The 11,719-nt window shown below is 44.0% G+C and overlaps 1 protein-coding gene across 6 annotated transcripts in view; it reads right to left on the bottom strand.

Annotated features, from left to right (window-relative positions):
• The window catches only part of TRIO (trio Rho guanine nucleotide exchange factor), a 339,733-nt gene that overhangs the window by 88,308 nt on the left and 239,706 nt on the right, over positions 1-11,719 (bottom strand). For all 6 annotated transcript variants that reach the window (XM_059416916.1, XM_059416919.1, XM_059416917.1 and 3 more), the window contains exons 28-31: positions 9,912-10,004; positions 7,421-7,532; positions 5,236-5,426; positions 3,145-3,246 (exon numbers count right to left, since the gene is read on the bottom strand). In XM_059416916.1, coding sequence (XP_059272899.1) covers positions 3,145-3,246; positions 5,236-5,426; positions 7,421-7,532; positions 9,912-10,004 — 498 coding nt within the window. The remainder of the gene's footprint in view (positions 1-3,144; positions 3,247-5,235; positions 5,427-7,420; positions 7,533-9,911; positions 10,005-11,719) is intronic.

Here is an 11,719-nt window from a genome sequence, read left to right as displayed (position 1 = left end):
TTTCTTTCTTTCTTTCTTTCTTTCTTTCTTTCTTTCTTTCTTTCTTTCTTTTTTCCTTCTTTTTGCATGTTCTGGGGCTTAGTAACAGTTTTTAATTTCCTTGTGGAAAACATCAACCTCCTATGACATAAGCACAATTCCCTGTAAATGACTCAAACAGTCGTCAGAGGGATTACAGCTGAGATCCTGACCAAGAGGGAGCATTTTCTCATGGCGCACCTTGTTTTCAAAAACAGAAAGGTCAAGGCCCAGGTTGGGAAAGGAAATTAGAGCTGGGACTATCTTTCTCCTGTGTACAAAGTTTTAACTGGAGGCTGTGTCTTTAAAGTCACTTAGAGCTAGGAACAGGGAACTAAATAAAGGATAAAAGCAGCTTCTGGCCTCCATTCCCAGACCTGAGACTGGAAAGCAGTATCTCAAGTTCTTCTGAGGCAGGGGGATCAGGGACTAGGGGAGTCTGTGCATGGAAAAGAGGTGTTCTCTCGGTGCAAAACTCTGAAAACTGCCGATCTACTGGCATTGAAATGCCTGATATAAGCATTCAGGTTAAACTGAGAGAAGAATCTGAGAAAGAACATTTGGCTGGGTTTAGAGACAACTGAGGGAAACTGTTAAATATGGTTCACAAAGAAATGGAATTCTCATGATTTAATAGGATGAAGTGATCATTACATTCATGGAGAGGAATTCTCCTGACCTTAAAGAAATTAAACAAAGGAAACGTGCCAATTTTTCAGAACAATAAGAGAAAGGTAAGCCAGCTAAATACTAAATAAAAGGTCCCACTTGTCTAAGAGATGGGAATAGTTTGTTTTGGACTCTAAGTAGTCTCCATCCATTTATGGAAGGGTTTGGAAATCAGGTTCTCCCTTCCAGAGGACAACATAAAAAAGACCACAGCTTTGTTTTCTAACTACTAGGCCATCAGTATCATTGTCATTTCTATCAGTACCTCCTCCACCACCATCATCAGCTCTACCAGCACCACTGTCTCCCCTGCCACCATCACCTCCACTACCATCTACAACACAGCCACCGCCATCTCCACCACTTCACCACCACCTCCAGCACCATCACTTCCACCACATCTCCATCTCAATCACCTCCCCCATCATTTCCCCCACAACCATCTCCATTTCTACCACCACCACATCCATCCCAAACTCCTTCCCTCCACCATCATCTCCACCACCTATATCTCCACCACATCCACCACTACCTCCACCACCATCACCTCCACCATCATCTCCATCCCAACCACCTCCTCCACCATCTCCACCACTACCACTTCCATCCTAACCACCCCCCTACCCATCTCCATCTCAACCACCTCCAACACCACCTCTACCACCATCACTTCCATCATCATCTCCATCTCAACTACCTCCTCTGTCATCTCCACCACCACCACTTCCATCTCAAACACCTCCCCCCCACCATCTCCATCTCAACATCTCCTCTATCATCTCCAACACCTACATCTCCACCACATCCACCACTACCTCCACCACCATCACCTCCACCATCATCTCCATCCCAACCACCTCCTCCACCATCTCCACCACTACCACTTCCATCCTAACCACCCCCCTACCCATCTCCATCTCAACCACCTCCACCACCACCTCCACCACCATCCCCACCACCTCAGTCCCTGCCTCCACCATCATCTCCATCTTAGCTGGCATTTCCACCTCCACCCCCACCTTCTCCATCTCCAGCTCCACCACCACAAAGTAATTTCTAAAATGAATGAGGACATCATTTCCTTTAGTCTCTCCTTGGAAGGCAGAGAAATATTACTCGAAATTCCCCTAGAAAGCTTTCATCTGATAAAGCCTGTAGGGAGCCTTATCCTTCAACTGCATCATGAGTATTTTATTATATCCTAAATGAAAGTAGTTCAAATCTGACTAAAATATCTGGCACTATTTCTCAGATTCACCCTTTGACATCTGTCACTGTAGCTAATCTGGATAAATACTTACTATGAGTTGGAAGTTTTATGGTTTTGAGAATACTTTAAAATTTTATGGCTTAGGAAAGTTCTGTTATCTAATATTTAGCTATCAGTGCAATTTCTATTTTATAGGGCTTTATGCCAATACTAACAAGAACACACTGGGCTGGTAATCATATATTCATTGCAAAACAATCCATCATTTCCATGGGAATAAAGATCTTAGAAACACAATGGCTTCCATTAAAGTACAAATTCTTTAAGAGCAAGGTACCGATGAGAAATTCATAGTTGCTGGAAATACTGGTGAGAGATTAAAAGGAATGTATGAGACAGAATCCCTGGCATGCAAGTTCATACACCAGAGTCCCATTAAGCTTTTGGCTCATCTCCCAATATTGTACAAATCTTCAGCAACATCTTCCACAAAACATCCCAAAATCACTTATGGCCTTCCCAGAAAGCTAAAAAAGATAGTTTTATCTGTATTTTCTCAAACACAGGAGGGAGTACACAAGACACCTGAGTGCCCTGTGTCTTTCCTTGGAGAGGCTGGTACAATGGAGGCAGAGTTCAAGTCAAATATGCAAACATATATGCCTCCCCCATCCCAATATATACCCCCCAAAAGCACCCTTGGTGTTTTTGAACACTCTGAATCATAATATTATCAACCCTTGTAACTGATCATTATCTCCCTTTTTTCTCTGTCCCCTAACCAGAAAGCCAAAGAGCCTGGGACCCCATGAAGACTCTCAGCACATTCAGCCCTGGAATGGCCCAAGGCCTTCACAAGCTCATCAGGTGCCTATCTGCCTTTGGAAACTGGACGAAGTGTGCAGTGAGAGCTGTCGAGCCACATGTCCTTTCTCCTGTACCTTAACCTCCTGCACTTCTGATGGAATCGACTAATTCTTTTTCAGACAGAATGGGAGAAGTTTAAAGAGATTTCTCTCCATCTGACCTTTATCGTAGAAGAGCAAAGTTTATTTCAAGGCATTTTATCACTAGAGTACCAAACTGAATTTATTCTATTATTCTTTTTGTGATAATCGCCTATCTCGAGAGAACACAAAAAGAGCAAATAAAAGCATATGAACACCAATATATTTCAACAACAGGAAAAAAAAAAACAAACATTAAACTTGTCCCACAGCACATTCCCAAGCTTCAGATGAACATACCTTAAGGACAATTTTATTATCTGAGGTTGGCGTCCTCCCCACCCACAGTGCAAATTTGCAAGGATCTCCTTCAACGTGTTCCGTGACACCCAGCTCTGAGGTCTGGATAAAAAGGTAGTTACATAATTAGATGACTGTAAGATTCCAGCAGGATACAGAACAAAGACCAAGAAAATGGTTTTTGGTGGCTTGTGGTCACGCCAGGTTATAACAACATAGTTTATTTACGGTAACGGGTAAGCCTCCGATCTTACTGCAGTTAAAATGAGAAGGTTTTGTTCTCAGGCCGCCATGATTGCTTGCATCCCTTCTACTTCCCCTGTGCACATCTACTGGAGATCCTGATGAGGGTCAACCAGCAAATCAAGAGGAAGGAAACCAAAATATCTAAAAATCCTCTTACTGGAAAATCAAAGAGTTGACCATTTTCAACTCATAAACAACAAACCAAATAGGTCTGAGTTGCAAAGGAGTTCCCGCCATGCATTTTCCGCACGAGTGGAGTAGGTTGCAGAAGGCACATAATAATGTCTTCACAGTTATTTCCCGATTTGTCCATCAAGAGCACTTTTAGTATTTCGCCAATAATTATAAGGGCTAAGAGATAAAATTTCTCTCTGTGACATGTGCAGTTGTGATGGGAGCACATGGAAGAGCAGAGGTGAAGGTCAACATCTTCAGTCCCTCCCCCACAGTCAAGTTCACCCTCGTGTGTTTCCCCTCTCCGGCAAAGGAAGTGATTCATAATGGTGGCCTCGAAGGGAACCTTAACTTTTGAAAGATAAATTAAATGAAGATGTATCAGCTTCTAAAACAGACTAGCTTGGTCTCTGAGGATAGATTAAAGGCAGCTAGTGAAATTACTAGCCAGCAATGGTGCATTTTTTCTTTCCAGTTACAATATGATCTAAAATGATGTAAGGTGGGCTGTGAGCCAAAAGACAATCTCAGACAGGAAATAAGCCAAAGAAAATGGTATGAAAACCATTAGTTTAAACTTGCAAATTCCAAATTATTATTAAAGATGATTTCTACATTGGTAGTATTTTATTACTTTGGGAACTTGATTAATATATGGATACCATAAAAATACATAATGTAGATGATGTCTAAATTCCAAATATCTACCCGTATTTATAAGTGATCTGTCATATCTTGTGTAAAGAAGAAACCAAATTCTATACATTTCCTATTCTTTCTCAGATGGTGATTTTTCATTAGTTTTGCACAATCCTCCCCCTGCCTGACCCTGCCCAGCAGTTCTGTGATGACAGCCCGAGGTATTCCCACGAGGGGAACACAGAAATACAACGGACCCTGAGGAGGACACTTGCTTGAGGCTTCTCGGAGAGTCGGCATGTGGTTTTACCCAGAGACTTGTTATTTGTTGGAAAAAAGGCATCAGCTATATTCTTTTGGCATAAAGTACAGTCACAGGTTAAAAAAGAATTCAAATGCAACACAGTATGCACCCAGCACTCAAGGGTGGGAAGTACTCTCTGCACAGATGGGATAGTGGACCTTTAGAACTATTTTTGCATATGTATATTTTCTCTAATAACCATATTTTGTTAGTGTAAAGAACCCTAAATTTACTTGTTTATTTTCCACACATTTACCTTTATTGAAAGAAAAATTCACCCCAGACTATTAAGAGCCTACAGTCAGCCACCCAGGAAGGCTGCTTAATGTATCTTCCAACATTGGTGAAAGGAAAATTAATTAGAATGATATGAGAACTTAATCGTAGACTCATATGATCAATTTATTTGTAAAGCTGGTTTGGGTACATAAGAGGTAAATTTAAATTCACTTTAAAAAAGTGTTTTCTCATCCTTAGAGTCTATGGAATTTAGAAAAAGCAGGTTTTCTCAATCTAGCGAAGCTAAAACCCATGAGCTCCCTCTAGTGGACTCCAGATTGTCAGAGATGTTCACTGTGGAAGATCAAAACCTAACAAAACCTAAAGTTTCACATTTTAGGGCAGTTTGGGAGGTTAAATTGAAAGCAATGGTGCTTTTTTTTTCTGCCTACAAGAAGATTTGCAAGTGTGTTACCTTTAAATTAACAATTCTGAATGCTGATACTTACAAATAATTTGCTTTTATAAAGGTACTTGCTTCTGCCACTGGAATCTTTCACTTCTTTACTAAATACTAAGGACATTTCAAAAAGGAAGAGATGCCGTTCTCGACCCTTTCGAATTAAGGTTTTTGGGTCCCACACTTGGAAGGATTCCTGCAGGATGAGTTCTCCCTGAGACTCAATATTTTCATCAAACCCTACAACACAAAGACAAGAAGGCACAATCAATTTGAAAGAAAATAAAAAATGATGCACAGGACAGCATTGTGACGATTTAAACATTTGTTCAAAGCCCAACAATTACATCACAGATTAGAGTTCCCTTTCTGGACCCCCATTCCAGTTTCTCTGCACTGATCCCACCTGACGAAGGATAATTTTTCCTTAAACATGACTTTGTATATATTTTCCCTTGCTCAAAAAAGGAGGGAAGGAAAAAAAAAAAAGCCAGTGCTTCCTCATGGCTTTAACTCTATCTGCTGCGGGTGGCATTCACACCATGTGAGATTTGAATGAACTCCCTGCTTCTCCTTGGCCTTCACTCACGGCATCCCATCACACAGACCTCCTCCTCCCCTGGCCCAGAATGGTCCACAGACCTTCCCCCAGGCCACTGCCTACTCCCAGGCTGTGACCTGATCCTCTGCCTCTTCAGCCCAGAACACCCTCCTCGACATTCCACTGCAGTCCCAGCCTATCCACAGGGCTCTGGTCTGGCCTTCCTTGGTGAGTTCTCCCAGCTTTGCAGAATTCTTCCTGTGAATCAGTCACACTCCGGCCATGGAATGGCTTTCGCTCTGCTCAACTCTTCCCGGAAGTGGCCCACTGCATGGACTTCCAGCGACCAGGCTGCAGGAAGTGGCTGGATATCTGGGGCAGGGGCTGCTAGTTCTCCCTCGACCATGGCTCTCTCCTACTTCTCCAGAGAGAAGCATCCTCTGTGGTTGCTCAGACAGGCCCTGCATTGCTGCCCCCGTGGCGCTGGGACAGCACGTGGCCAAGCACAGGCCACGTGGCGCAGTCTTGCATACAACTCCTCGTTTCTGCCCTTCCAGCGGCCGCTCCTTCCCCGCCCTCTTTCCCCACTTTCTTTCTGCTGGATGGAACATTCCCATGGTCTTGACATATCCTAAACCTTCCCAAGCAAACAACATTTAAGCAGTGGAGAGAAAGTACAGAGAACAGAACCTGAGTCCTTGATGATGCCAAGAAGGGCTGCCGCACCAGCTCAGGGTCTCACATCAGAGACAGGAAAAGCTACCCCACCTGGCCTCTGACTTCTGCGTCTCTACTGCCAACAGCAGCACCTCTGCCCCAACCGGTTACACTGCTCAATACTACTGGGAAGACACAGGCTCGAAAAAGCATTTGGGGAAAGATTACTTTTTGTACATAATTGTGTATCTGATAATAGGAATTAAGCTCTACAATACAGAAAGAACCTCTTTAAACACAAGCATCCATGGAAAGTTTGTTTGCAAGTGTTTCGTTTCTCTGCCTCGCTCTTCACCACATCACACACTGCCGTGTCACATGCCGCCATGTTCGAGGATCTTGCAAGTGATACAGTGGATAGAGATACAGGGAAACAGCAAGCTTTTTAAAGGATTTTATAATCACAGGGGCTGATCTTGCCGTCCGTCCATCCATCCATCTACTGTGGACACCTGATTGCCTAAAACAAGTGACACACGGTGCTACCGGGGTCCAGGAGAGTGGACAACCTGCTCTCCAGATGATGGACAAGAGCGTGCTCTTAATGAGGCTAAAGCACTTCAGAAACTAAGGGGAAGCAATGAAACCAGATCCTTTAAAAAAGAAGGTCCTTGGGGCGCCTGGGTGGTGCAGTCGGTTAAGCATCTGACTCTTGATTTCAGCTCAGGTCATGATCTCAGGGCTGTAAGACTGAGCCCTATGTGGGGCTCCATACTTGGCAGGGAACCAGCTGGAGGATTCTCTCTCTTCCCCTGCTCTTTACCCCTTCGCTGCCTTGTGCCTGCACACTCACGCCCTCTCTCTCATACAAATAAATCTTTAAAAAAAAAAAAAGGGTATTCACATCTAAACTCTTAACTCCTAACAGAATACAGGGGCACAAAGCCAAGAGTTTCAGGGCATGGGAGAGCCCCTCATACACAGTGTCAGCAGGACGTGTGCAGATGCTTGTCGGGGGACGTGCAGAGCCTCGTACCTTCCAGCATGCTGAGGTGCATGGCGTCGTTGGCTCGCTTTGGCACACTGAGCATCACCTCGAGGCCATCTTTTATCTCCCCCTTTCCTTCCTCACAGCAAGTGAGTAGCTCCTGTAAGAGACCGATACCATGAACCATCCAAAGGCCAAAAGCTTTGCCCACAAGATCTTTGCCATGAAGAATCCATGAGTTTCAAGAGAACAACCGACCACGGTTGGCTGGGCACATCTTCTCACAGTAAATGAATCACTGCCTCTTTAAGGATGGAAGGATCTGTCCGGCTCAACTCAGGATGCTTCTTCAGATCAGAGGAAACCGGATGCAGTCACAGTTTAAGACAAAATCAGTGTACACCTTAACTACCAAGCCTCAAAAATAATAATAATTAAAAAATAATTAGCACAGCAAAGCATAATCAGCTACTGGTGTTATCTGAACGTCATGGCAGAGTGCACCGAGCATCCCCATGTGATCGTGAACACGTCTGTGCTGTTAACGCCGCCCCCAGCCCGGACCTCCCGGGTCCGAGCGGGAGCAGCACCACCGCGCCGGTATCCACAATCACACACTGTGTGTGCCCTTGTGCACAGGATGGTTAGCAAAGCGCAAGTGATCTGATCACACCTCCCGAGTGTGATTCCATTTCAGACGCACTTAGAGGAACATCTGCTATTAAACGGAGGGTGACAAGGACAATAAATGCATGTTCTGGCAGGCTCCAGGGTATTTTCTTACCAGCGTATGAATGGTGATAGTAAGCAATAGTAACCAGCACTCTCTGGGTCCTAGCAATCCCCAAGAGGAACAGGGCCCTGCAGGGAGCTCTGGCCTCATACTGGATAGTTTTAGAGCAATCTGGCACCAAACAAGCACTTTCACTCATGACCAGATGGTCTTTACCCATTATTCTAAGGAGCTTGGCAAGAAAAAAAGTGCTTAAGAATGCTATGTACAGAAATTAACCTCACTGGCAGAAAACACTCCTCGTTGGGGAGCTCAACAGAGCTTATTACTATTCTGCTGAAGAACCCCTGGGCAGAATAACGTGAGGTTCATAAATTAAAGTCCCACTTTAATGGTGATTAGCTAGATGTGAGGTCACTGGAAAAGAGATTTTTAGTGGAAACACATGCTAAAGACAAAATTCTTAAATCCTGAGGACACCAAGAGGTACTTTGCAGAAGTAAAAAGCAGAGGGCTAACGTGAATATAAAGAACTTAACCTCCGGACTTCTATTTCACGTCCGTGGCAAGCTCATATTGCTGCAGTGAGGGCCATAAAAGCACTTAATAAGATTTTGATACAAAAGTGCAGGAGAGCTTTCCCAACAGAAATGTCTCATGATGGTATTACTTTAACAAAAGAATATGGCCACTTCTGTTTCTAGAGTTTTCTCATACCAGAAAGAGAAAGTGTTTCAGGATTTCATAACTCCATCTCTGAACTTTTTTTCTATCTGGGAAAATTACAACATCACCTCCTACTGCTGTGCTAGGGCAGCACCAGGGACAGAGTTAGATTCACAAAACAGGGGTCCCAGGATGAGGGCAGGTGGCTTACTCTCACGCTGGGTAATGTTCTCCGGCCACGTAAACAGCACACACATCACTAGGTAGAGCTGGTAGATTCTTATTCTCATAGTTAAGAAAACGTACAATACGACGCATTCTGTGACAACAATCACAAATTCCAAGTTTCCTCTCCCATTCTACTGTTAAATCCTTAAGATTATTAGAAGTGGGTTTTTTGTTTTTTTGTTTTTTTTTGCGGTATAATTGACACACACCATTATGTTAGTTTCAACAGTATGACATAAGGATTTGCTATTTGTATATATTGCAAAATGATCACAATAATTCTAGATAACACCCACCAGCATACCGAGTTATAGGATGACTTTCACCCACCATTCATAACCAAGAGAAAGTGGAGATCAGTTTGCCTTGTGAACAACACGCTCCATAAATAAGTGTGTGATACGTGACTAGACGTCACAAGGAGGACTAGCCGAGGGTGAGCTACTTGACCCGCAGCTCCACATGGGTTTAGAACAGAGCCCAGATGCCAGTGACCCAGGGATGATGGCGGGCACAGCCCTTCCCCTCACAGGCTCACTTCCAGATCTGCAGACCAGGTGAACTTAACACACGCAGAGCACAGAGCACAGCGTGCGTCCCATAGTCAGTGAGCCAGTGTCAGCCTGGGACACAGATACCAAGGGATCTAAACTTCACAATCTCTTTTCTCAGTGTATGTTAGGGACCAGGGTCAGTCATCAAAGTTCAGGTGCCTAATCAAGGAATAGTTTCTTATTTCCCCGCTGCACTGAGAAACTGATCAGGGTAACAAATGACAATGCATTAAAAAAAAATTAATTGGCTAGGTGTTATTTCAAAAATTCAGGGTACTTGACATAAACAGAGAAAAAATGTCAAAATAATAATGCACAGTTCACAAAATTCTGCAAGTAGAAAATGCTTCATACATACTTTCAAAAGAAGTTGATACTTTGTTATTCGCTGAACTGGCTTAATAAGGTACGAAGAGATGGAATTGGCTAATCCGTGCCGCTGCTGTATTTCCTGAATTAAGAAAAAAAAATAAATGGATATATACTGATGAACATTACTGGGTAAATTAGGTAGCATGAACTAAAACTACATTTTTTACCTTCAAAATGACTATACACATATCACTCTTAGCCTAAGAAATAAAAGTAGAAATCACTATTTACTCTTTCAATATGCTGAACATAAGAATAAGCTAATCACTTTGAACCAGAAGACAGCGTGTTGTCTGGGTTTCTGGCTTTCACGTGCAAACATCAAACAGGCAAGCCCATGACTCCCAGCCATGGAGCCATGGGGCCCACACTGGCCTGGCAACCTCCGCCCACCCTCCCCTGCCCCGGGCTAGCCCTGGTGCGTCAGCCACGGAACACTGAGCCACAGACCACATGTGCCCTGTCTCCCACAGCAGCTCTGGCAACTTGGGCCACCGGTGCCCTGGAGCCACAGACCACACCCCTTCCCCCAAGCCTGACTCTCCTGCACAGGGACTCCTCCTTCCTCACTGACACAGTCACACACAACTCAGCCATTTTTCCACCCACGCTCGCAATCCATCTCCTAGCCCAGACTTTCACACAAACCCACTGTACTTGTGCTATCTTGGCTCTTAACGCTCTTCTCAGAAAACTAACTAACTAACTAAATAGATAGATAAAAGGGGTGGGGCACCTGGGTGGATCAGTGGGTGCAGCATCTGCCATCAGCTTGGGTCATGATCCCATGGCTGAGCCCCACAACAGGCTCTGCTCACAGCGGAGTCAGCTTCTCCCTCTGCCCCTCCCCCCTACTCATGCTTCTCTCTCTCTCTCTCTCTCCCTCTCGCTCTTTTACTCACACTCTCTTTGGAATAAATAAAATCTTTTTTAAAAAAGGGTTATCAGGCACCTGGGTGGCTCAGTGGGTTAAGCCTCTGCCTTTAGTTCAGGTCATGATCCCAAGGTCCTGGGATCGAGTCCCGCATCCGGCTCTCTGCTCAGCAGGGAGCCTGCTTCCCCCCTCTCTCTCTGCCTGCCTCTCTGCCTACTTGTGATCTCTCTCTCTCTCTGTGTCAAATTAATAAATAAATAAAATCTTTAAAAAAATAAAAATAAAAAAGGGTTATCTACTAATAGTTTGCGCTTCAAATGTGATTTAAAAACCACCACCTCTTTGTATTCTCAATATTCTCAGTCTGTGGGTCATCTCGACTAAGCTCCTCAGGAACCGAGCATCGCTCAGAGATTCATGTGGCCACTCTCCCTACGGTGTGCCGGCTGCCAGAATCGCCGAATCACGGGTCACTCACGCAACAGGCAGATTAGAGTAAAAACTTAGCAATTCTTCCTCTGCCTTCCAAATCACAAGAGGAGCCTTAAGTTTCTCTTCAGTGACAGATGTTCAAAAATGTGGGATTTATGATTTAATGATTATGATACATGTATTCATGATGTCCCATCTAAATGATATCTTTTCATATACAGTATAATGTACAAATCCCATGTACGGGCCACCGAGTTCTGACAATGTCAACATACTTGCAATCGAGTACATACAGAGTATTTCCAACATCACAGGAAGTTCTTCATACCCCTTTCTAACCAGTTCCCCCCACACACAACCCCCCCCACCACCAAGAGTCAACCCCTATTCTGTTTTCTATCACCTAATCAGTTCTGCATATTCTAGAATTTCATATAAAAGGAATCATACAGAATATATTCTTCTATGTCTAGCTTCTCTCAGCCCAC

Source organism: Mustela nigripes, chromosome 12 (assembly GCF_022355385.1).
Source record: "Mustela nigripes isolate SB6536 chromosome 12, MUSNIG.SB6536, whole genome shotgun sequence".
Classification (NCBI taxonomy): domain Eukaryota; kingdom Metazoa; phylum Chordata; class Mammalia; order Carnivora; family Mustelidae; genus Mustela; species Mustela nigripes.
This window is presented reverse-complemented; position numbering and strand designations above follow the sequence as displayed.